The sequence below is a fragment of the Arachis hypogaea genome, chromosome 1 (assembly GCF_003086295.3).
Source record: "Arachis hypogaea cultivar Tifrunner chromosome 1, arahy.Tifrunner.gnm2.J5K5, whole genome shotgun sequence".
Taxonomy (NCBI): domain Eukaryota; kingdom Viridiplantae; phylum Streptophyta; class Magnoliopsida; order Fabales; family Fabaceae; genus Arachis; species Arachis hypogaea.
This window is the reverse complement of record NC_092036.1, coordinates 3,783,460-3,810,601: the sequence shown is the minus strand read 5'-3', so window position 1 is coordinate 3,810,601 and position 27,142 is coordinate 3,783,460. Positions and strand designations below refer to the sequence as shown.

General features: G+C 31.2%; 3 protein-coding genes and 2 long non-coding RNA genes across 8 annotated transcripts; 2 read left to right on the top strand and 3 right to left on the bottom strand.

Annotated features, from left to right (window-relative positions):
* The first annotated feature begins 1,729 nt into the window (after positions 1–1,729).
* On the top strand, positions 1,730–2,266 carry LOC140175389 (uncharacterized). Its single transcript, XM_072203601.1, has one exon. It carries the CDS (start codon positions 1,730–1,732, stop codon positions 2,264–2,266), a length of 537 nt encoding a protein of 178 aa, XP_072059702.1.
* Positions 2,267–8,252: 5,986 nt separating this feature from the next.
* On the bottom strand, positions 8,253–12,680 carry LOC112790996 (uncharacterized). 4 transcript variants are annotated; one of them, XR_003197035.2, is made up of 5 exons: positions 12,200–12,680; positions 11,726–11,819; positions 10,548–10,706; positions 9,836–9,963; positions 8,253–8,540 (listed from the first exon to the last, which is right to left on the bottom strand). It is a non-coding gene; the product is annotated as an uncharacterized lncRNA (long non-coding RNA). The 4 variants fall into 4 exon arrangements; XR_003197030.2 differs by having other exon boundaries at positions 11,738–11,840; positions 12,200–12,658; XR_003197036.2 differs by having other exon boundaries at positions 11,726–11,815; positions 12,200–12,658.
* A 2,014-nt stretch (positions 12,681–14,694) lies between these two features.
* On the bottom strand, positions 14,695–16,654 carry LOC140184465 (uncharacterized). The gene is made up of 2 exons (XR_011881307.1): positions 16,443–16,654; positions 14,695–15,250 (listed from the first exon to the last, which is right to left on the bottom strand). It is a non-coding gene; the product is annotated as an uncharacterized lncRNA (long non-coding RNA).
* An 8,681-nt stretch (positions 16,655–25,335) lies between these two features.
* On the top strand, positions 25,336–26,393 carry LOC140183879 (uncharacterized). Its single transcript, XM_072233517.1, has 2 exons — positions 25,336–25,747; positions 25,813–26,393. The coding sequence occupies exons 1-2, from the start codon at positions 25,364–25,366 to the stop codon at positions 26,281–26,283; spliced, it is 855 nt and encodes a 284-aa protein (XP_072089618.1). The 5' UTR covers positions 25,336–25,363; the 3' UTR covers positions 26,284–26,393.
* A 338-nt stretch (positions 26,394–26,731) lies between these two features.
* Positions 26,732–27,109, bottom strand: LOC140175388 (uncharacterized). The gene has a single exon (XM_072203600.1). The coding sequence runs from the start codon at positions 27,107–27,109 to the stop codon at positions 26,732–26,734; it is 378 nt and encodes a 125-aa protein (XP_072059701.1).
* Between the last annotated feature and the right edge of the window lie 33 nt (positions 27,110–27,142).

Sequence of the window (27,142 nt, the reverse complement as noted above, 5' to 3'; positions counted from 1 at the left end):
CAAATTTCCTTCTTTAATTTACGGATTATTCAAAAGTATTGTCATCCACTTATAAGATTATTTTAACTTTTGCTGCAATATTCCTCAATTGGGAATATATCACAGAATATACCTGTGCACTACTAGTAATAGCCAAAAAAAAAAAACTAATATAATTATTTTGTTGGCTAAATTAATATGTTGGCACATAAACTGCTATTATAAATGTTTTCTACTCGTTCATTCTTAAATCATGTAAGTATTTGTATGGTCGTTTGCACTGTCTAATGATCCAATATTTAAGCTGAAATTTATGATTTTTAAGTACAATAAATTTGTTATTGCTAAATTATAGAATTTGAAGAGATAGGGTGTGTTTTTTCTAATATTTTGGACGGGTACAGGTGAGTGTAACGAACAAAGGAGCAGTAGTAAAAAGAGAAAACAATATAGTGAAGCAAAAAATAAGGTTAGTAAGAGAAAATGGACACGTGGAGTATGGTTCGAATGTACAAAGTGTGAGATGTAGTAATAGAAGATACACTATTAATAGAAAATGGAAGAATCATGGACAGCAAATGATTGTGGTATTTGTTTTTCTTCTTTTCGAATTTTTGTCTCTCTTTTTTACTTTCTTTTTCTTTTATAGTTTCTCCTTTCTTTCTCTCGCAGGTTCTAACAGGGCATTATGGCTACTATCTCTTTTTATTTGCCTCAATAATTCTATTGTTATAGCTTTATAATAACGGTCTTACTCTCTTTCCTCTCTTGCTTATGTTCTGTCATTCAATCCCTTTACTTATTAATACAATTTCACTACAATTTTGAGGCATTTACCACTGTTTACTGTCTATTGCATTTTGTTATAATTTTTGCACCCTTCCATTTGGTGCTTTCATTGGCCATAGTGAAAAACACTCGCATGAAGACGATGGAAGCTGAATTGAAGCGTTTGTCTCAAATGATAGAAACTGTGGCTGAGGAAAACATAGCAGAACGTGCTCGAGCGCAAGAGGCGACGAATTTGAAATTTGAGGCGATTCAGTCATCCCTCACTCAGCTAATTTTCAATCGATTCCAACAACACTCCATCTCTCATGAGTCTCTGCTGGGTTTGAACTCTGGAGTTGACAATTACTCGCATCCTTGGTCACAGCCTCGAAGGGTGAGCATTGATCTTCCTAAATTAGACGGTACTGATGCGTTGAGTTGGATTTTCTGAATGTCATTGAAAAACACCAACACAAATTTACGCATGTAAGGCTGAAACTACCAAACCAGCAGGACTGTTGCAGCCCCGTCCTATTCCCCACCAGGTATGGGATGACATCTGCATGGATTTTATTACATCTTTACCTCCTTTTTAAGGATACTCGGTGATTATGGTTGTGATTGATAGACTCACCAAATTCGCCCATTTCATTGCTCTGCGTCGTGATTTTGATAGCAAGACAGTTTCCAATGCCTTCATCAAGCACATTGTTAAACTCCATGGTTTTCTTAAGTCGATTGTCTCCGATCGTGATAAAGTGTTTATAGTAAATTTTGGCAGCAATTGTTCCAAGCTCAAGGAACCACTTTAGCAATGAGTTCAGCCTATCACTCGCAAACGGACGGCCAAAATGAAGTCTTGAACAAGACTTTGGAAATGTAACTTCGTTTCTTTTGTTTTGAGAATCCTAAGCGTTGGCTTGACATGCTTCCATGGGCACAATTTTTGTACAATTCCACTTATCACAATAGCATAAAGATGGCCCCATTCAAAGCTTCATACGGACGTGACCCTCCTTCCTTGGTCAGATATGAAATTTCAGCAGGGGATGAACTTCCATTACAAGAACTATTGTTAGCTTGGGATAAGTTGATTGAGCAACTTAAATCTACCTTATTACGCTCTCAACAATTCATGAAGACTCAAGCTGACAAGCATCGGCGATTCGTCGAATTTGAAGAAGGAGACTTAGTATTGGTTAAGCTCCAGCCATACAGGCAGCACTCGGTTGCATTACGTCACAGCCAAAAGTTAGGAATGCGTTATTTTGTACTCTTTTCCATCTGCAGAAAGTTGAGTTCAATAGCTTACCGGCTAGAGTTACCATCCGAGGCCAAAATCCACAATGTGTTTCATATTTTTGCCCTCAAGAAATTCAGGGACGAGAAACATGAGCAATACTTGCCATTACCACTCCGGTCGAGTGAAGAAGGCCCTATCCTTAGTCCGCATACCATTGTGGACTGCCAAGTCATCTTGAAACATGGCCAAGAAGTGCAGCAATTGCAGATATAATGGGGACAAGGTACAGGTGCAGAAAAGACATGGGAGGATGCAGCAGAATTCCTCTAAGCTTACCCAGATTTCAACCTTGAAGACAAGGTTGAAGTTGAAGAGCGGGGTAATGTAACGAACAAAGGAACATTAGCAAAAAGGAAAAACAATATAGTGGGGCAAAATGACCATAAGGGGGCAGAGTTAGTTAGAGAAAGTGGACACGTGGAGGATGGTCCGAATGTACAAGGTGTGAGATGCAGTAGCAAAAGACGCACTATTAGTAGGGAATGGGAGAATCATGGGCGGTAGATGATTGTGGTGTTTGCCTCTCTCATTTCTGAATTCTCGTCTCTCTTTTCTACCTTCTTTCCCTTTTATAGTTTCTCCTCTCTTCCTCTCGCAGGTTCTAGCAGGGCATCATGGCTGCTACCCCTTTTTATTTGCCTCAATAATTCCATTATTATAGCTTCATAATAACTGTCTTACTCTCTTCTCTCTCTTACTTATGTTTTGTCACTCAATCCCTTCACTTATTAATACAATTTCACTACAATTTTGAAGCATTTACCACTGTTTACTGTTTACTGTATTTTGTTATAATTTCTGCACTCTTCCAGTGAGACACTATTATCATTGTGCAATACTGTAATCTCTTAAAGAACTCTAATTTTTTAGACAATAAAAAATGGGTTAGTGCCTTAGTGGCTTTTTTCTTCATCTTAATTTTTCTAAATCAGTGGTTTATTTACCTTAAGCATTTTGCTAAACAAAAGTTGACAATGTGACTGAAGATAACATATATAGGACATGTGACTTGTTTTTGTATTTTGATAAAAACAAATGACTATTTAGTTATGCTAATTGAAATTTGTCAATCCTAGTGAGACATGTAAAGACATAAAGAAAATGTGCTTGCTTTTGTTAATAAAAACGAATCTCGTGTTATGCCTTCACAAGGTTGTACTTTTGAATAAAACACTAAAAGGCTTTTTCTTCTAAAAAAAAGTCTATACAGAATCAGAAGCAGAAAATGGTAACACAAGAATTAAACAAATGACAATAGAAACAGAAATTACATGTTATTGTTGGGTTTGTTTATGTTGCTTTGATCCGTCTGTATTTGTAAGACAAGATCATTCTCACTTTCCAGGTTCACCTCCGAAATTTTAAAGACAAAATAAACATCATTCAGTAAAAGTAGATTAATTAATTATATCAAGATCTATGAAATTCTATCAAAAAAAGGATCTTATATTTCGGACGAGTTATAGTGAGCTTCCGTCAAGGGGAGCCCAGCTTCCGGCATCCTGGGAAAGCAAAAACAATAATCAACAACAGAAACACCTTAAAATCGGCAATATACACCCAAATTCAACATACTCCTATGCAGCCTTCTCATTTGTTTTTTCCTTTTTGGATTTTCTAAAAATTTGTTCTATTTCTTCAGTATTGATATCAGTTCTGACAGTACATGTAAGAGAATAAATGAACAAATAAATTTTTTTATGATAAAGAGTAAATTAGCTTTACAACGTATCTTATAGATCAAAGGATTCATTATTGTTTTCGAAAGACGAATCCTCAACAACGTGCTTTCTTTTTTTGGATTGCGTCCTGGAAATCAATGAGCTGTCAATCAGACAAATATAAAATTGACGATAAAATATCCCCGAAAGTAATGCATACTTTTTCGGTGGAGTCTGAACTTTTTTTTATTTTTGTTTTATTATTGGTTCCGATTCTTCACTTCTGAGAATAAATGAGAGACACTTTGTTAATACATAAAATTTTGATATAAACAGAAAAAGAAAGCAATGCAATGACAATTTTAGAATCTTACTCATCATCGGATTTGCTTTTACTTTCCGAAGAGGAATCCTCCACAATCTTCTTCCTCTTTCTGGATACCATTCTGGACAGCAAACAATCACTAGCAAAATATACCTTAAAAATGATAAAATACACCCAAAATATTACTTACTTTTTAGCTGTCCTGGTGGGTTATTTTCTTGTTTCTGTTGGTCCCTCTGAGTCTTGTTCAAGCTCAGACTCAGAGGAAATAGCAAAGTCACTCTTTGATGAATCACTATCCGATGAACTTTGCTTCTTCTTTTTTGTCTTTTTCTTTTTTCTTTTTTTTTCTTCCTCTTTCATTTTCTTCAATTTCTTTTTGAGTTCCGCCCTCTTGACGATGTTCTGAAAGAGTTAAAACGTTAGTTTACACCATCTACATAAATCAAATACACCCAAATTTGAGAAAATATTCTGGTCAGTTACCATATGACCGTCAATGTCAACTATGATCCTTTGAACCAGTGCCTCCCTATCCTAATGCATCACCCGGGTGGTCCAGGGATTACATCTGCTTTCTTGTCTTTGTGTTTTGTTTCATGAAAATAGACAATCATCAAAGCATAGAGACAGCCATCAATGGAACTTTTCTTTTTCAAGCGGTAATTGCTTATGCCCTTGATGATGAAATTGAGGATATGGACGCCCCAGTTCCACTCTGTTATGTTGTCCAGTTGAAAAATTAGAGCCATGTGGGCAGGAGATACTTTGTTAATGGTAGTCGAAAATAAGAACACCATTTGAATATAGAGGATGAAAATCCTCTTGAGCATTAGGCGATCTTGATCATTGTCAATGCCAATATTCATCATCTCGTCAGTCAGGTTCTTCAATGTTTTCTCCTGAAATCTTCTAAAAATATCTTTTTTCTCCTCAGATGGCCCTTTAAAACTAATTTGTTTGGGAAATAGATCCCCTACAGAAACAGCAAAAAGATCACCAATTAGACTCTAAATCTCTTGAAATACACCCAAATACCAGCTATATACAACTCAATTTATTTCTTAATCACATGAGATCAGAAGAGTACATTACAAAGAATAGATTACAAAGAATACAAGTATAGAGGTTTTCTGTAATCAGTTACCTGATGCATTCAGGCCAAGGGCAGCTCCTATTTTTTTGGGTTTAATTCTCAATGCACCGTGTCAGGTGTCCAATTTGCTTTTTGTCAAAATAAAGGAATGTGCCAACACCTTCAAGAGTTTATGTGTCACATTTATCGGAGGGATGTGCATCAAATCCTCAAATCCTAATTCCCGGATGATGGCCTTCTTCACTTCACTCATGTTTTTGAACTTTTCATGCAAAAGTCTTGTGGAGCATCTTAGATCCTTGGTTTGCTGTAAATAAAGTAAACGAAAATCATTTAAATAAGCTATATTTATACTAGAAAAAATTGAGTTAGTCTAACATATATATATATACATACATATATATATATATATATATATATATATATATATATATATATATATATATATATATATATATATATATATATATATATATATATATATATATATATATATATATATATACTTGTGTGTGTGTATGTGTGTGTGCGCGCACACTTACATTGTATTTTTTGTCTGTTGGGTTCTTGCTTGCTATTTGTACTGTAAGGAATAAAAAGTATTGTTAATAGATAATAACTTCACCAGTTACATTTAAATCTGATTGATATACACCCAAATATCAGCCATATACACCCAAATACTAGTCAAATACACTCAAATATCAGCGACATATACCTTTATTATTTTTTGAATTACATGACAATATATGAGTTCAAAATGATATTCAAGTCAACCAAACATGCATCAATGACACTACAAGTACCAATTACACTCGAATACGCGTGATATATACTCAAATAGCTGTCACATACACCTTTATGAGTTTAAAATGATATTTAAGTCAACCAAACATGCATAAAATGACACTAGAAGAACCAATGACACTCGAATTCGATTGATATACACCCAAATTCCAGCCATATACACTCATATATGAGTTTACTTGAAATACAAGTCGAAAGTTTATATTTATATTTTAACTCACTTCCAAACATGCAAACATTCACAAAAACAGATGAAAAAATATGTTAAAATATTCACGAAAGAGTACGTAAAACATTTTAAACAACAAGCAACAATCATCACACGAGTATAGTAATATCTACTTTAAAACAAGAACACATAATGAATCTACTTAATAACTGCAAAATATGGTGATATAGTGTTTTGCGTTCGAAATCAGAAAGAGAAAAGTGGAAAACCTCCCAGATTAGTGAAACAGTACCTTGAATAATGTTTCTTCTTTTTTTGGGTGTTTTTTTATGGAGATTGTGAAGTTTTCTTGTTGATTTTCTCTAGTGTTGGCGACGATTTTCATAGTTTGTTGAGAGATTTCGAACGTGGTTTGAATCTTGACGGTTGTGGTTTTGATCGAGAAAGAAAAAGAAGAGTCTTTTATAATAGTGAGTGAGAGCGTGCTTTGGAAACGGTTGATTGACGCACGAGTTATCACGTTCGAATGGGTGAGAGTAGTTTTTTTTCTTTTTTTGCTTGGCCCAACTTGTAAGACTTGTAAGCTAAAAAAACTTGTATGTATAGCAGACTTGTTTCAAAAATATGCAATATTATTATATTACCAAATAAGTATGCAAATTTAAAAGTCAATACAAATAACACAATCATTCAACGCACAACACAATTATCTCATAAACAACATAACCATCAAATGTTTAATTCTATATAAAAGTCTTTGTTTAAATTAATAATACAAATATTAATAAAATATTGTGATATAATGTTATATTTATATATTACTAAAATAAAATTAATTTTTATATAAACAAAAGTATGAAATTATTAATTAATAATCTAGTTCAATGGTAAAAATATTTTGTACTAAAGTAAGAGATTTTTTATTCAATATTTTTTTTATTAAAAATAGTATAGAAATTTAATTAAAAAAATAAAATTATAGAAATTTAATTGTAAATTTTATAAAATTATAAATATTAATAAAATAATTAAATTGATAAAAAATAACTAATTAACTATGTTTTCTCTGTTATTTTTCTGAAGGAATTAGAAAAAAATAATAATATATTATTGATTAGCGTTTTGTCCGCACTTACATCAAATTGCATTTTTATTGATTAATTTATAAATATTTTGGTTTCAATTAAAGTTAAAGTAAGCAAAAATGGAAGAAATATTTATTTGAAAAAAAAAATAAAAAAGGAAAGGGCAAATGTAAATTTGGTTTGGGGAGAAAAAAAAAAGAAAAAACAACTATTTGTATCCATAAACTTTACAAACGCTAACAAAAATATATATTAAAGAAAGAAACTAATGTTGTATTCATCAAAGATGGATTCCGTATGACAAAAATACTCAAATCCTAAATTTATGTTGACTTTTTAATAAAATTTCAGAATTACCCCTACCATTATCTTCAACACCAACTCCTAATCATCTCTTCTTTTTCACTCAAACTTTCACATCCACTACAAGAAAAACACCCATTCAAGTACACTTGAAAAGTGTAGCCAAAAGTGAAAAAAAATGATGCCTTAGGCTATGGCTACGCTTTTTGGGCTACGGCTACGCTTTTTGAAGTGATTCCTATTCGGCCGTTGCCTATTCTCAAAGGCTACGCTTTTCTACACCAAGGGCTACGCTTTTGGCGTTTGGGAATAGGCTACGCTTTTCAAGTGATGCTGTTCAGGGGAATAGGCTACGCTTTTCAGCTTTCATTCTTCCAGAATAGGCTACGCTTTTCAATGCTACTGCATCACTTGTAAAGCGTAGCCCCATCGTATACCATAGCTACTTTTTATAAGCGTAGCCTTAGGTCCCTCTTTTTTTTTTTTTTGGTATACTATAGCTACTGTATATAAGCGTAGCCTTAGGTCTCGTTTTTTTTTTTCTGTATACTATAGCTACTGTATATAAGCGTAGCCTTAGGTCTCATTTTTTTTTCCTATACTATAGCTACTGTACATATAAGTGTAGCCTTTGGTCTTTTTTTTCTTCTGTATATATATATAATTATCTAATAATTATTAATACAACATAATAGTTAATATGATTACATGTATAAATGAATTGAATATTACAAAATAAAAATAAAAACATAATTATACTAAATAATTTCTTTATATAATAAAAATTGTCTCAAACCAAAATATATTTATAACATTGACCCAAAAGTACTAGAATGAAATTAACTGTAAAAATTCATACAACTCAAATTAAAGTAAGCATAGCCATATCAAAACCATAATATCACTTGGCCAATAAAGGTATCTTCTAATAAAAATCATTAGTCAACCATACATGTAAAGATCCTAAATACCACTCTATCTTGGCCAAAAAACCACAATAATAGTCAGCTTACTCTTCATTGCTTAATCTTCATTGTTATCCTGCATAATTATATAGATAAGTAGTTAAAAAAATATTCATAATGACATTCGTAATTATGAATAGTTCCTTGTTTCCATCAAACAAGTATTTCAGATAAAGGGAAGCAAAGAAGAGGTGGAAATGCTAGCCGACCAATTCATGAATTGAATTTGGCCGTAATAAAGTAGGTGTAAAGTCAAAATGTGCCAAATTCAGTTCACAATTGGAAAATGATACCATAAAGATTTTAGAAAAATTTGACAGCATTCCGGTAGTAAATTGAGCGTTGCCAAATTAAAACAGCAGCAAACAACAATTCATATGAATTTAGAGAAATTCAAACAGATACAGCGAACAGTAAATTCATATGATTCAGATAACATTAAGCTAGAGTAGCAGAGCAGCAATATACAGCTCATATGAGTTCAAAACACTTCAGACAAAGCAGCAACTATAATTTCATATGAGCTGATATGCATATTCAAATAGGGGCAGCAAGTGCAGTCAAACAAATTAACTTTCCTAGGAACCCATATACACTTAAACTCACAAAAACCATATACATAGCTTCATAGGAATTCAAAAAGTGAGCTAAAATTTAGCAAGAGCAAAAATACAGCACTACGATAGCAGAAAGGGATAAAAATAATGGACTCAATCAATATTTCTTTATTGAATTCAACCTGCAATGATCATTTCTAAACAACAACTATTATGCTTGCAGTAGCATTAATTCAATGAATTACTCATAACTGACTCCAACCATGAAGTGCAAATAGGAATAAAGCTTCAGCAGCAATCACAGTTTAAACTCACACATTCAGCATATATCACATTCAGAAATTGATGTAACTGGTACAAGAATGCAGCAGCATTAATAGCACAAACTCAAAAATTCATCAAAGTTAAATTTATCTACAAAAACTTTCAAAACAAAAAGTGTTTCAATATTAAACACATAACACATTAAATCATTCACCTATTCAAGAAATCAACTTCAGTCTCAGAAGAATATTACCATAAGAATTAGCAACTGAGGGAAAAATTGTAGTTTTACTCAAAAGGGGTATAAGTAACTACAATGTCCCCATTTTTATAGATCACTACCTAGATTTCTACAATGGAGATGTCAAACAATCAGATTTCTGTCAATTAGATAGTTAATTTTTTTCTGTCAATTAATTATAAATTATTTTCTTGAAATTATTTTTAACTTTAAATTTTAAATTTTTAAATTTAAGCTTTAAATCTTAATTTAAAAAAGATAAGATTAAAAATAAATGATTTTTTTATATTTTTTAAAATGAAAACGTACCTTTGTGGGTGCTGGGTGAAGAGAAATTCTTGCTCTTGTTATAACTCCAAATTGTCCTAAGCCTCCAAGAACCGTGTGAAATAACTCTGAATTCTTTTGCTTAGAACATGTTATTAAATCTCCCTTTCCTACAAAGAAACCACACAAATTCATTAATTAATTAAATAATATAGATAGATGATTGCATGAATGAATATAATCTTATAAAAAACGGTGACATCATGAAAAGAAAAAACGTTTCATGTTCATATTTCATATTATTTTATATTAATCTGAAAGAAATGGACCGTGTGTAAGACTTGGACTAACATAAAAGTCATGAAGTCAAACAAAGAAAAATGGAGGCTATGACCGTGTGAACGTAACTGCTTCTTAATCTAATAACAACTAAGCTATTCAACAACCAATACTTAAAATTAATTATTGAGTGAAGTCTCAAAACATGTTTAAAATAATTATATAGTTTAGCTTGACATATCAGAAGTGTGTATACAGGTGTGTATACAAGGATTTGATTGTTAATTAAAGTGGAGAAATTGATAAATTAAAAAAGTAAATTATAAATATTTACTCTTAGAAAACTCAATTTTCTTATATAGTTTTACCCATCCATAACCCTTTCATTCTTTGTTCACCTTACCAGGATTGTATATGATTGGTTTTCATGTTAATCAGATTTCTTTCTTTCAATTCAATTTACAATTCAGCTCACCTTACTTCTTCCTCTTCTACTTCTTCTCTACTCCTTGTCTTCTTTTCATTCTTTATATTCTTCACACCATTTCTATTTCAGAAGAGTTGGGTGTTGTTTCAGAATAGCAAGTTGACTTCAATAATAGTTGTATTTCTTCTTTGTCTTCTGAAGAAATTTCTGATATAAAAGCAGAGTAGCTCAATTTAGATGAATCTGTAAGTGAGTCAAAACCGATTCTTGAAGCTAACATTGGCAGTTTAAATTGTGAAGAAGACAGTGATATGTTTAAGCAACATTTTGGCAGCTTATCAAATACACACAAGGTTTGTCTTCTTTCATAAAATAATGATGTCATATTAGGCTATTTCTTGGAAGCATAAAGGATTTAAAAGTGTAAGAAAACTCTTATGTCCATTACTTTAAATTAGTCTCTTGGCTTTATTTGTCTTATTCTTATTCTGGGGAAATACTTATTAAGCTGCCCATTATAAAACTGAGAATATAGGTTGGCAATTGACCTAGTTTATAACTAGCTTTAGTAGAAATTAATGCTTAGCTTATAAAATATATTGCTGGTTCTTTTTAGCATCGTCTTGGAAAAATATTGAAAATGACCGGTGGGTGACAAATTGATTATATTTAGGAAAAGGGATTTACGCATCTAATATGTAATATAGAGATAACACTATAATAGGACTAAGCATAAATGACGTTTTTTCTCTAACTATAAAGTTATTGGCAACAATATTCATGGCCTGTTAATTTGTGAAAAGTTGAGGGTTTGAGTGGGGTTAATTTCTTTCCAAAACCAAGCCTTCTTTGCGGAGAAAATTTTGTCACAAATTTTGGATAATATAGATACAGTTGAAGTACTCTACAACTTGAGTTATTTTCTCTCCAGATTAGACCACATTAGCCAAGTATTTTGAGCTCTTTTAATGGTTATGTGCAGACAAAGTCAATAAATTCAGTAGTTAAAAGGTTTTCTACAAGGTATGTTGTGCAGCAGAATTACCCAGGAGATTGCAAAAGACTATTTATCAGTCCTGTTAGACATATAACTAATAAAAGCATGAACTCTGAGGAAAAACCTGCAACTTATACCTTATCCAAAAACAGATCCTTGCAGGACAACGAAATTGACGAATTAAGAAATTCTTCTAAGCATGTATATGTGAGTTTTCAATTCAACTTACTTTTCAGCTCACCTTTCTTCTTCCTCTTCTACTTCTTCTCTACTCCTTGTCTTCTTTTCATTCTTTACATTCTTCACACCATTTCTGTTTCTGGCTAACCAAGAAACCGTTCAAACTGTAAGAACTATGTTAGAAACAGGAAGCTGAAAACAGGAAGCTCAAAACAGGAAGCTCAAAACAGAGAAACGAAAGCCAACTTATTCATCGAGAAATCACAGAAACAAAAGCTTATTAACGCTGCATTTGGATTCAGTCTCAGAAACAAAAATACAGAGAAAATAGACAAGCTGTATATTGAATCACAGTTCACAAACCCTAAAAAACCACACATCTTCATCAATAACAGCATGCATGTTATCAAATTACAGTTCATAGACCCATATTTCAGAGATTAAAAGCCCCAAATTAAAACCCCTAAAATAGGAACCCTAAGCCACTGATCAATTTCAGAAGCAAATAGAAATCACTACATACCTATTCAATGATGTGAGCACAGCGAAGACGATGATGAGAAGCACGGAGATGATGATGGTGAGAGCGGCGCAGCCACGATGGTGACGGTCGCACACGGACGATGGTGAGGGCCGCACAGCGACGATCAGTGCAAGCGATGGCGAAGAGGAGATGACGATGGTCACTGTGGAGAGTAGAGCAGGTGAGTCGTGAGTGGGAGGCGATGACTCTCAACGGCGACAGTGAGAGGGTTTCCGAGACTGAGAGGGTGAATGGCGGTCAATGGCGAGACTGAGAGGGTGAATGGCGAGACCGAGAGTGAGAGGGTCAATGGCGAGCTATCGAGACCGAGAGTGGGGGGCGACGATGGTTACCTATCGAGACCGAGAGTGAGAGGGTGCTATGGAGGGTTTGTTGCTCGAGGATGAAGGTGATGACTGAGTGTTAAATCAAATCCTTTTTACTAAGTGTTATTTCCTTAGTTTTAATTTACTAACAATACAAACTTTTAATAATTGATTATTTGTTATTTTATTGGCTGATTGTTACTTAAAAAACAATTTCTTAGAAAACAATTAAATAAAGCATTAGACATTTTTAAAATGTTAAAATGGAGATAATATTAAATCAGAATTCAGTTATAATAAAAAGATAATAAACATAAAAAAACAAGGTTAATAAGGTCTTTCAGGAAAAACAAGGAAAAAAATTACTAAGTGTTAAAGTTTTTGGCTCTAGAGACATTAGGCATTACTTTTTAAGTGCACCCAAAACTTAAAAAATAGGCTACCCTTTAAAAGCGTCTCCTTTGATACGAAAAGTGAACCTATAGATATCAACCTACGGCTACGCTTTATAAGTGATTTCTATAATACCTAAGGCTACGCTTTTTAAATGATGCCGCATTTGTGTATCCTTTTCTCTTATAAAAAGGCAACACGGGAAAAAGCGTAGCCTATTCTATGAATAGGCTACGCTTTTCAAATGTAGCCTAAAAAAAGTGTGGCTGAATGGGTATTTTTCTTGTAGTGATCCCTACATTACCGGCCACCACCTTAACTACCTTTTTTCTCTCTTACTCCACCACCGCTACCATGACGACATTTCCATCTTCATGAATCCATCTCCAAGAAATCTGATCACCGACATAACCTCTCTAACCGGATCCCTCTCCCCCTTTCTCTCCCCCTCTTCTCCAAACCCTGCGTCATCTTCGTCACGGTCAACGCCACGCACTTCCATTGCCGTTGTGGTTATCGGAGTCATTCTCTGACTTGACAAGTATTCTAACATAGATATGATTGGAATTTTTGAGAGAATTTGAACAATGAATACACTCAATTGGTTCAATTTGGGTATAGATAAAAACAAATAAATTATTAGTTACAGGAGATTTGTTCAACTTTATTAATTATAAAATAAATTTGTAATTTATACAGTTGTAAATATAGGACCTTTCTCCATGGAGTCCATGAGTTTGAAGTGGACCTAGGAGGAGTTGAATCGCACCACAGGAAGGGACCTTGCGCGCTGGATCTCAGTTCAGTCTCGCTTCCAGAGCTTCTCCATTTTGTGGCAACATTAGACGGGGTCTTGGCTGGAGAGGCATTGCGGCATCTCTGTGCAACGGCGCTGCTGGAACTTGAATCCGGTGGCTCTAAACTCTGAACTTGCCACTGTGCCAAGGTATAGGTAATGTGCATGGCCTTGAGGCGGCGCTGGGGCTGGCACGGAGTTGGTGGCTGCAGTTGAAGGTGGTAGCGTTGCGTGGGAACGGATGGATTGCCTGGTTGCCTTGTTGTCGTCTTTGTCATCGTAAAGATGGGGCAGTGGTGGTTAGTGGAGTAGTAGAGAATAGAGGGTGGTTAAGGTAGTGGCAATGGAGGTGTTTGAGATTTGGGAAAGAAGAGAGGAGGAGTTGAAGATAAAGGATGAGGTAATTCTTGAATTTTATTAAAAAGTCAACATAAATTTAGAATTTAGATACTTTTGTCATACGGAATTTAATTTCTTTTTTTAATGGGTATTTTTGTCAACATTCATAAAGTTTATGGGTACAAATAATTGTTTTTTCGAAAAAAAAGCCATACATGTTAGTAGAGAAGTGGGACACTAAGATGGGCACCAAGAGAGACACTCATAGATACTATCGCCACATATAGGCTTATTTTGATAAAATTTTTATTTTTTAAAAGTAATTTATAAAAATTAATTTTTGAAAGTTAACTTTTTAAAAATTATATTGTTTATGTTTGATAAATTGAATTAAAAATAATTTTTAATAAACACAAATAATAATAAGTATATTTGATAAAATAATTTTTAAAATTTAAAAATACTATAATAAACAAGAATGTAAAAATTAAATTTATATATTAATTAATGTATAAGATTATATTAGATTTTTTAATTTTGATAAGTAAAAATTGCAAACACAAACAGAAGAATTTTTTTATTTATCAAACGCAAAACAAAATGCTTGTACTTTTAAAAAGAAGAAACACATCCTCAAAAAATTTTACCAAATCAAACCTTAATATGAATATGGTCACTTTAACAAAAAAAAAATTGCCACATCATTTTCATTTAATTCTATTTTTTTCTAGAATATTTTTTATTTAAGTGAACCACAACTCTCATTTTCATAATTAACTTACTATCGATTTTTCATTTAAACTCACTAAAACTTGATTTAATAAAAAATTCTCAAAATTATATTAAAACTTGTTTGGCTTAGTGTTTTTTTTTTCTTTTTCACGAGTCACTTCCTTTTTGCCATGTATTCTTGGAATTTTTCATTCTTTAGTCCATATTATCGGGCGTCCTTGCAATCTTCTATGTCATGTCCATAAGTTCTGTAATATTTGCAGTAGAATCTTTTGTCTTGGACCGGAAATTTGGGATGCGCTTCATACGACATATTTTGCTCTATATCTGAGCTAGCAATACATTCAACGATGTGAAGAAAGTGGCTCCATGGCATTGATCTTGCTTTTGGCTCCTCAGCTATTTCAGTCTACTTTTCGCTGCTTTTTGCCCTTCCTCCTGTTGTAGGTAGTTGTTGGTGCCTTTCTGGAACTCGAACATGGAACACAAAAAACGCATAGTGAGACTCTTCAGAAAAACGATGTAGTCTTTTAGCCCGTTAACAAAGGCCATGACAACTGTCTAGTATTAGGAGTCTCGATCTGGGTACACTCTACATTGAAACAATATAAATAGTCTCTCAGTCGCACTACAAGGTTTGGTTTAGTGACAATTATGTTTGTCTTATTAGAAGGTATACCGGGTTCAAATCTCAGTGGAAGGTGTTGGTTAAGAATCCATACTATCTATGATAGTGTGTGTGAGTGTGTAAAATATGAGTGTACTATTTAGGATTGGGGTTGTTCAATCCGCTTAACCAAAAGTAGGGAATTCATGTTAGTTTCTATTTATATTCCACCTGTTATAAAAAGTAACTCCACAAAGTATCTCTCTTTTCTTCATTTGGAGAAACTAACTTTAATCTCTATTGTGGTCCCACTTAATTAATTAATTAATTAAAATACTTATTAATGTAATTAATTTTTTTCAATAATATAATTTAAATTTATAAATTTAAAAAACATTTACTATTAAAAAATATTAATATTAATTTATTAATAATAAAGTAATATTAATTTGATTTCGTAAACTTGGAAGAAGATGAAAAAGAGTAGTAGAGAGAATAAAAATAGAAGTATATCTAAGTGGTATATATAGAGTAATAAAATATTAATTTATTAATAATAACAGTAATATAGTAACGGCTAATTTTACAACGACTAATTTAATATAATAATATAAATAATATTCAATATTAATTATGACATAAATAATTAATATACATCATTAATTAAATAAAAAATTAATTATTTAATCTAATTAATTATTATAATTATTAATAAATTAATTATAATTTAATTATTTAATATAATTATTATAATATAATTAATTAAAATTTTATTGGCTATAATAAATCCCTATTTAGAGAGACTTAGATCTATAGAAAGCTGTACATGGACCAACTTGAGTTTCTCTCTAATGATTAGGAACCTAAATGTATTAGAAAAAGTAACACGAGCACTCAGCATTGGAATTGCTCTTATAGTTCCTGTACAATTCGATATAAGTAAAGACAAAGTTTTGACAGATTTATTTTAGTAGTAAAATTGTTTAAATATCACTTAAAGAAATCTTAAAAAGTGAAGATGCACTTTAAGAAAGGGAGAGAGAGTTAAACCAGACTATGATGGATTTTTTGAATGCCCCATGAGAATCTTCTCTCTATAGAGCATAAAAGGCATCTTCTAGGACCATGCGGTTTTCGAAAGCATTCAGGTGATGCTGAGCGTCTGAGGTTTTGTCATTCGCTTCCATTTTAATGGGATGCCTAAACCTCTTTGGAATTAGTTTGTCGAGAACCTATTTGAAAAATGGATGTGATTCTCTTCCTTTTTCATGGGTGCTCTTTCAATTTGTTTTAACGGGAAGCTAGGTGTTTCCATTTTGACTATGGATAATTTTAGAAACAATAAATTTTGTGATTTATAATTATTAATTAATTATTATTGATACTTTTAGTAATGTGAGATTTTATTTAATAACATAAAATTACTTATTTTTTTTATTAAATATTAACCAAATTTTAATAAAAATGATCGTTCCCAAATCTTCTCTTTTAAAAATTTTATCCTATTTATATATTCGAAATACTGTCTGTTCAACTATAAAAATACTCTTTATCTTTTAACAAATATTATATATCAATATAAAAATAAATTATTTTAAAATAAAAATAATACTGTATAATATAAAAAAATTAATTAAAATATAAAAATATAATATAATATTATTAATTTTATTTTAAAATATATATTTTTATTATAAAAAATAATTTTAGACCACACCGAATAATTCGAAATATATAATTCGAACCCAATTCAAAAAATAGCACAAAACAAAAATGATACATCTAAGTCGGACACAATATACCTTAAATTTAGATCAGGTATCGAGCCAAATCGAATTTGAAGACTCCTATTAATGGTTTAAATTTGAAGCTCTCGCTCGGCACGCCTTGTTTTCTATCAGAACGGAAAAGGGCAATGTGTTCCGTGGTCGGCAAGTGACTTGTACTGAATGGGAGAGTCACGAGCAGCTGGAATATTTTTGTGACTGTGACGTAATGCATTACATAACTAAGTCAAAGAATCACTGAATTTGCCATGGCGGCTATTTATTTTCTTCTGGGGCCGTTATTTTATTTATTATTCTTTTCTTTTTTGTTTTTTTCTCTATCACTTACTTTTTCTTTCATTTCACCTTTTCTTTTATTATTTTAAACATCATGTCATGGCAAATGTCATCTTTGTTTCTTGTATTGAATCTTGCTAGCTGGTCAATATTTTTTGTTATGTAATACGTAAGAAATATTTATTAGAAGGTTACCACATATAATAATTTATGTATATATATATATTATGTAACATAATAAATGCAAATTATATTTACTTATTTTTGTGTATATATTTATAAAAATATATAAAATGTTAAAAATTTGGTATATATATTTGTAAAAATATATTATATAAAACTATAATATTATGCATTATGGCCTTAAACAAATTCTTCGTGAATAGTTTAAAAATTTAACACTATTATATACAATTTTGGTTTTATTTACACTTCTCGTGAGAATACTCTATTAATTCGTAAAAATAAATGTAGAGTTGTTATTTTATTTTTATATGTTAATGACATAATTATTACTAAAAATTATATTAATAGTATTTCTGATCTTAAAGTATTTTTCATTATATTTTTTAGATGAAAAATCTTGATTTTCTTAGTTATATTTTTTGCTTCGAAGTCATCCTTAAATGATGGTATCTATTTCTTTCAAGCTAAGTATGCTTCTGATCTTCTTACTTGAGCCAGAATTATAGATAGTTGTATTGAGTCTATTCCTCTTGAACCTAATGTTTGGTTTACTCCTACGAATGACATTGTTTTGGATAATCATACTCTTTATCGACAGTTAATTGAAGGTCTTGTCTATTTGATTGCCACACAACCAAACATCGCTTATCCAGTTCATGTTCTTAACCAGTTATTGTTAACTCATCCTCCTACTCACTATGCAGCAGTTCTTCGTATTTTACGCTACATCAAAGGCGCTCTGTTTTATGACCTCATTTTTCTGCTCATTCGTCTTTAACCCTTCAAATATACTCAGATGCTTATTGGATTGGTGATCCTATTAATTGTCGTTCTACTACTTGTTATTGCTTGTTTCTTAGTAACTCCCTCATTTTCTGGTGAGCCAAAAAGCAAACGTTCACTACTCGATCAAGCACTGAATTTAAATACCATGTTCTCGCTAACACTACTGCTGAGGTTGTCCCAATTCGTTGGCTTTCTCGAATACTTGAGTGCTCCTCAGTCATCTCCAACTGATATTTCTTGTGACAACTACAGTGCTATTCAGATTGTCCATAATAATATTTTTTATGAACACATCAAACACATTGAAATTAATTGTTACTTTGTCCAATAACGTCTCTTTATTAATGATGTTCATCTCATAGTTGTTAAGATTTTGGATCAGACTGATGATATCTTTATGAAAGTTCATCATCTTACTCGTTTTCGAACTCTAGTATCCAAATTTAAAATGGTATCTTTAGCTCTCACTTAAGTTTGAGAGAGAATATTAAAATATAACTAGATTTAATTAAAATCAGTTAGTATCAATTATATTTATTTAACATATTTATATATTTATTATAACAAATTATGTTTTATTGTTTTGATTCTTCTATATATATATATATATATTGTATTTTTTCTTAAGACACTAATTAATAATACACAATCACTTTTTTTAGATTACTCTTCTATTTCTAATACTAACAACGGAAATACATATAAATTGTATAAAATAATGTATAATTAGATATTATATAAAAAAATTTAAACTTTTAATGCCTCAATATATTTTTCAGACAAATAACAACAATGTATATTTAGTTAGTTCTTTAGCTAATTATTCGATAATTTGTTATCCTAATTCTTAACATACCATATGGTATTTTAAAGATGATACAACAGAAAATTAACAAAATTATTAACTTAATTTACATTAATATTTTTAAGCATATAATTAAAATATTAAATTTTATTAAAAATAAAATTAATTCATAATACTCATTTAAATATTAAGCTAATAAAATATCCTTTAATACCATAGCTGACGTGACATATTTGTAAAGGTGTTTCTGATTTATTTTATTTACATAATTATTTATTTAATTTGATTAAAATAAATGAATTAATTTTATTTTAATTTGTATTAATTTTTTTGTCATATACATTTTGATGAATATTCTTAAGAGCGTCATAATTAATTATTTATTTGATTTGATTGAGATAAATATTAAATTATTTAATATTTTTTATTACATTAACTATAATTAATCAGTTATATTAATTATTTGATTTGATTGGAATATATGAATTAATTTTTTTAATTTTTGTTAATTTTTTAGTCTTATGTATTTTAATTAATAATTTTTAAAAGTGTTATAATTTTTATATGATATTTATAAGATATTTTTATTTATTTATTGAGCCAAAAACTTATAATTAATTTATTATATTAATGATTTAATTTAATTAATTTAAATATATGTTATCTGATTCAATTTATTATCACATTAATGTTTGAATTGTTGTTTACTAAAAATTCTTCTTCATTTCTTTTTTTGATTTTAAATATTTTGATTTTAAATTTTATATTTTTATTCATTGTTTATATTTTTATTTTAATATTTTTATTAATATTTTTTTACAATTTATTGTTTAATAGTTATATATCCACCATTAATTATATAGTCATAAATATTTATTTATATTATTAAAAAAATATAATTTCATTTCTTCCTTTTTTATTTTATCTATTTCTATATTCCATAACTTACCCATTATAAAAAATTATATATGCTAAAAAAGAATTTTATTTTTTACCAATTGCTCTTCTATTTAATAATATTTTTTTCTCATATGATACATTATTTCTACTATTTAATTGTTTTCTAAACTATAAAATATTATGATCTATTGAATACTTTTTTTTCCTTTTCATATGGGTTTGTTAAGATGTCGTTAATATTATTATGCATAAAAAATAAGCAATTTAAGTCATTATATAGAAAAATAAGTATAATAATATCAATATCTCTATTAAAAATATATATATAAATAGTATAAACTAATTTTTTTTTAGAAAAGTAATAATAAAAGTTATTAACTAAGTTAATTATATACTTAAAAAATTAGGGATAAATTTTTAAATAATAGAAAATAGAGTAAAGTATTGTTTTTGTCCCCAACGTTTGGGGTAAGTCTCAAAGTTGTCTCTAATGTTTAAATCATTCTATATTTAAGTCCCCAACGTTTCAAAATTGACTCAATATTGTCCTGCCGTTAGGAATCTGTTAACGAAATTAACGGCGGGACAAAATTGAGACGATTTTGAAACGTTAGGGATTTAAATGGGACGAAAACGTTGGAGACAAAAACGATACATAAAAATAAATTTTAATTTTATCCTTCACTAATATCAATCTTTTACTGTATATAGTTATTCAATTATTTTTTAATCACATTTAAGTATATTACACTTAGTCACATTACTTTGATTCTAAATAAAATTATTTTTTTAAATTTTACTCTTAAAGATTTTTACCCATCATGAAATATTTGTAAAATGACTAGAATCACATTACTTTATTGTACATGTATCATTTTTTTCAACAAGTTTATGTACTAGTCATTCTACAAATATTTTATGATGAGTAAAAATTTTTAAGAGTAAAATTATAAAAAAATAAATCTATTTATAATAAAATTAATGTGATTAAGTGTAATTTACTTAGATGAGATTAAAAAATAATTGAATAACTATGTATCGTAAAAAATGATATTATTGAAGGATGAAATTAAAATTTATTTCTATATATCGTTTTTGTCCCCTACGTGTTCGTCATATTCAAGTCCTAATGTTTTAAAATCGTCTCAATTTTGTCCTCCCGTCAATTCCGTTAATAGATTCTTAACGACAGGACAACATTGAGTCAATTTTGAAATGTTAGGGACTTAAGTAGGATGATTCAAATGTTAGGGACAACTTTGAGACTTATCCCAAACGTTGAGAACAAAAACGTTACTTTACTCTAAAAAAAAATCACTGCTTTTACATACTATAAATTTTATAAAAAATATTTTAAACAAAAAATTAATTTTCAATAAATTACATTTGAAATAGTTTAATTTTTTCTAATAATTAAATTTAACATTCATTATCTAAAATTTAAAAGAATTTAATGTGTATACTTTTAAATTTGATTAGATGTTAAATCTGTTGTACAAATAAAAATAATTAATTTTCATACTTGTTATTTAAAAAAAATTTCTATCCATATATATAAAAATATAATTAGATATTAGTATAAAAAAAATTATATTGATAGTTATAAAATTAATTCAAAATATTTTTTAAATAATTGAATCTTGATTCTAATTATTAATTATAACATTAATATTCTCTTCGAATTATATGTAATAAATATTTGAAGGAAGAAAAATGAAAATACAAATTAAAAAGATAAGCAGTAAAAATTTAAAATTAAATAAAAAAACTAAAAAAATATGCATATAATAATAATATATGTTTATGTGAATAATATATTTCTTATAATTTTATGAATTTATTTGAATTATATTATTTTATTAATTTTATTTTTTTAGAATAGAAAGGTAGAGAGATAGAGAATGGGAGAGAAAAGAGAGAGAAAGATAAAAAGAAGACGAGGTAGAGTTTGTTAATTTTGGAAGAAAAAATTTTATTTTATTATAATGAAAGAATATCTCATGACACATTTTAGTTTATCAAATTAGTAATATAACACATAAATTATAAGTTATATAAAAAGTGAAAAGGATAGATATAAATAAAAAATAGAAGAGAAGTAGATAAGAAGATAGAGAGGAGTTCATTAATTTTTGAGAAAAATATTTTATATCAATTTTAACAAAAGAGTATCATGTGACATATTTTGATTATTAAATTAGTAATATAATATAGTTATATTTTAATTTTAATTTAATTTAATTTTAATTATAATTAAAAAAGGTCATATTTCATTTTTGAATTTTTAAATTTAATGATATATAAGAGAGATAGAGTGGATGAAAAAATGAGAAAGAAAGAGAAAGGGAGAAACCTTTTTAATTTTAGAGAAAATAATTTAATTTCAATTGTATCGAAAAAATGTTACGTGGTATATTTTAATTGTAAAATCAGTAATATTTAATAGATAGAATAGATTTAAGGTTTAATTATTCTGTTAGTCCCTATAATTTGACTAAATTTATACTTTTTTTCTTTTCAATTAGATTCTTATACTATTTTTTTATTTTAATTTAGTCTTTATAATAAAAAATGTTTGTTTTAATGAAATATTATATTTTCAAATTGGATATACCATACTTGAGTTAAACCCTAAAATGATTCCTGAGATTAGAGTCGTGCACTAAAACCGTCCATAAGATTTCAATTGCACTAATTACGTCCCTAAGATTAACAAAAGTGCACCATATTAGTCCCTGACCCATTTTCCATTAACGACGTGATGACATGGCTTGATGACGTAGAATGTAAGTAACACGTGTCACTTCATGATTTGGCCACGTGTAATGATATGATGATGTGGTGACCAGTGACATGTGGCATGCTGATGTGGATGGTTGTGCCACGTGTCACAATGTTATTTGGCCACGTGTCCGTTTGTGCCACGTGTCGCAACAGTATTCGTCCACGTGTCGTCTATTATGTCATTATTGTAGATGTACCAAATTAGTTCCTCACTTTGTATTAAGTGACTCATTTTAGCCCCTGAAATTGAATGTCGTGCACCAAATTAATCCTTTCACCAGTTTTTTTCTCATTTTTTTCTATAAATTCAAAATTCTCAATATTTTTTAATTCATTAATTTCAATTCTATTTTTTCACATGTTAATCAAATAAAAGTGCTTTTATAAAATATTTGTTCTCTTGAGAATACTCTAACCGCCGACTTGGAGTTGACGTGAAGCCGTGAAGGCATTTCAAGCACCTTCACTACCATTTCCAACCTCTTTTAGTGCTTTTATAAAATATTTTTTCTCTTGCGGATACCCCTAACCGCTGTTTGGAGTTGACGTGAAGGCATTTCAAGCTTCCCTCATTACCATCTTCGACCTCTTTTCTCTAGACTGTAGAGGTCGGAGATGGTAGTGAGGGTGCTTGAAGTGCCTTCAATCTAGCTCATTTACACATAACGAAAACGTGTATTTCATAAGAACAAAAAAAGATGTTTATTTTAATTATTGATTTCTTGTTAAAACACATATGTTCTTGCCTGGATATGGCCGACTTATGACTCGTCCCTTGGAAACTACCAGCCGATCTTCTTATGTATCACAGCGAAGCTCGGCCACCAAGTGAGGGTAATGGGGGGAGTACCTGCAAAAAGCACTCCGACGCTCAAGTCAGCTTAAGAGAATTCTTTGGGAAAAGTCTATCTTTTTAAGGGTGAACATACCTTGGTTAAGTCTGACTGTTCGTTTTTATAATCGAAAGGCGGCGATGGCCGTTTAGGTATGAATTAATTGTATTGTGTGTAACTGACCAATGGTTTTAATGTCATAAAGTCGGCGGAGTAAATGTGAAAGATGGTAACGTACCGATCAATTAAGGGGATTGCCGAGTTATAACTCATAGCCGACTTATAACGGTAATATCACAGCCCCCAAGCTTGGCCTGGATTTTGGATGGGTCAGGTTGAGCTTTTAGATCTTCGTGGCTGAGTTATAGCTCGGAATATGGAGCCCCCAGTTCAACTTGACTCATTTCAAATAAGAAGGTTAATGAGTGACGTGTATTGGGAATTGGAGAAATCCTGTTGCTGTGATTTAACAATTAATGTTTTTAAATAAAAGGCTCAAGTTCCAAAGTGGCTTTAGAACCGTTACAAGTGTTGTTTGAATTGATGGTCATGATTAAAACTTGGAACTGAAGCGGTTTAATTAAATGAGGGTTAAAGTTCTTACCTTTGGGTTACATTTACGAGTGGAGTTTGCTGTTGGTTTGTCTTCGTTCTTCTTCAAAAGAAATGAGTGGAAGAGGTGAGTAACCACATTTCTTTACCTTGCAGCTTTCTTGAGTTTTTCTTTCTGAGAGAGAAGGATGAGTGACAAAAAGGGGAAATCTGTAACTAAGATAGTGAATGATGATTCCTATGAGTGGGTTGATTCGGATGTAAAGATAAGGGCGTCGTTGTTTTTTGATAAAGAGAGTGTCGGGAAATTGTCTCTGTCAAGGATAGTTAGGCCTGGGTTTCGGGTTGATTTATTGCCATGCAGTCGCATGGATCGTGTTTTTCATAGAGGAAAAGGCTTTGAAAATTTTTATATGTATAGTTGCGTACTTGAGGAATTATGTGTTAAGCTTCCGTTTACGAAATTTGAGTGCAATTTGTTGACGCAAATGAATTGTGCACCGTCTCAGGTTCATCCTAACGGGTGGGCTTTTGTTAAATGTTTTCAAGTTTTGATGGAATTTCTGGGAATTGAGCCTGAGTTAGAGCTATTTTTTTCTCTGTTTCAAGCGAAAGCTGTATGGAAGGGTCTTTGGGTTAACTTGAACAGTACTCCGGGTTTTTCTGTGTTTAAACTGTATAAATCTTCTTTCAAAGATTTCAAAGAAATGTTTTTGAAAGTGAAACCCTTGGACGAGGATTTTCCTTTTTATTTAGATGAAAATTTAGGAGAAAAGTTTCCCCTTTATTGGTGCTATCAACCAAACCATATCTTGGGTCCCGAGTTTATAACACCTCGGAACGAGTGTATAATTAGTTTCTTGATGGAAATGGTTGATCGGGGGGGCCTGATATCTGTGTCAGAGTTGCTTCCCTGGGAGGAAGATAGGGCTTCTGTTATAAGATATTTTGGTGAGATTTTGTTTTGCTTTTGTAATTATATAGTGTGTTTATTTTGTTTTGGTTGACTGTAATTGGGTTTGTTTTTCAGCTGGCAGATTTCCAGGGGTTTCGGCGTCGAGCATGAGAGCTCGGTTCAAAATGAAGAATTTCGAGACTTCCTCCTCAAACCCAGAAAAGGTGGAAGGGGAGGCTGAGGTGAACCAGCCGGTTCAGAAGAAAAAGGGTATCATCTTCAAGAAGAGGAAATCTGAGGTTGTCAACTTGGATGAGGGTGAGAAGGCTGGTCAATTGGATGAGGGTGAGAAGGTTGTTCAATTGGATGAATTATCGGCCTTTTCTATCAAACAGGAGAGACTTCATTCCTTTGTGGAGGAAGGTGATGGGTCATCTGTTTGGGATAAAAAGTTCCCGTTTAATGTTGTGGCAGACGAGGTTGTTCAATCTGCCTCCGATGTTGCCCGGATCGAAGAAGTCGGTGATGTTGGGATAGACCAATATATGCAGGTTGGTTTGGTTTTGTTTTGTCTTTATAAATATAGATATTTATTTGATTTGAGCATTCTTTGCAGGTTTTGGGTTTTCGTTTGGTTAGTATAGGGCGAAGCCAAGAGAAAAGACACAGGAAGATGTCACAGGATGTGGCAGGGGTGGACGAACTAAAAGAGCAACTGAGAAAGAAGGATGCTTTGATTACCGATCTGAAAAAGGAATTGTCTGTTCTGAAGGAAAAATTGAAACTTGAAAAAGAGGAGCATGAAAAGGCAGTGGAGTCTTTAGGAAAAAAGGTAAACGAGCTGTCTACTATGAGTGATCAAATTATTGAAGTTACCTCGAAGTTGAAGCAGATGGAGTCTAGCAGAGAAGCTGACGTCATTGATGCGTTTGCGGAGGGGTTTGAACGTGCTGTTATTCAGGCAAAGTTTCTGCACCCTGGAGAAGACTTTGCGGCCATGGACCCGAGTAAAATAGTTCAGGATGGTCAGTTGGTGGACGATGAGGAAGCTGCTGAGGAAGAGGGTAATAACAATCCAGGTGTTTAAGATAGTCGGAAATGTCATTTCTGGATTTATTTTTGTAATGGCTAACAGACATGGGAACTTTGTTAACTTGTTTATTTTGGTAGTGTATATTTGCTTTTTTGTTATCGTTACATGATGGTTGTTTGTTTTGTGATTCGTCTGCTATGAATGTTTGGCGTATATCCCATTTAGGGTTTGATCATAATGCTTGCGCTGAGGCATTCGGATATGCGCATGCGAAAACAATGCGACTTAAGTTTTGATAGTTCGCTGGTTTTGTACTGACGAAATTAAAGCAAATATTTGGAGTAAATTTTGCATAAAACCGACTATATTAAAGAGATTGTCATGTATGCAGTACCTTTACAACTTTGAATAGGTAAGCTAGCCTCGTTAAAACCTCCTTGAGCAAAACCCAGATTTTGGGAAAAAATCTCCAGGTAGGAAAAAGAGTACTAGCATTCTGCAATTAGCTATAGTATTGTTTCAAGGAGTTAACATTCCAAGTGCTAGGTAACTTGGTGCCGTCTAATTGTTCCAAAACATATGCTCCTTTGCCGAGTATTTGATGAATTCGATAGGGTCCCTCCCATGTTGCTGCAAGCTTGCCATGTGAGGGTGGTTTCCGAGCCTCCTCGGTCTTTCTTAGTACCAAGTCGCCGACTTGAAAAGACCTTGGTTTTACCCTTCTGTTATGCCTCTGGCCGAGCCGTTGTTGCAGGGCTTTTTGTCGAATTGCAGCTATGTCACGTACTTCTTCAATTAAATCAAGGTCGGCTCGCCGAGCATCGTCGTGGAAAGCTCCTTCTGTTCTCAACGATCCTTGTGATATTTCAACTGGGATCATTGCTTCCGATCCGTATACTAGACGAAATGGCGT

Coding starts and splice junctions, on each gene's coding strand:
- LOC140183879 (XM_072233517.1), top strand. CDS start 25,364: ATGAGAGCTCGGTTCAAAATGAAGAATTTCGAGACTTCCTCCTCAAAC. Junction 25,748..25,812: donor GGATAGACCAATATATGCAG/GTTGGTTTGGTT, acceptor CATTCTTTGCAG/GTTTTGGGTTTTCGTTTGGT.
- LOC140175388 (XM_072203600.1), bottom strand. CDS start 27,109: ATGATCCCAGTTGAAATATCACAAGGATCGTTGAGAACAGAAGGAGCT.
- LOC140175389 (XM_072203601.1), top strand. CDS start 1,730: ATGGCCCCATTCAAAGCTTCATACGGACGTGACCCTCCTTCCTTGGTC.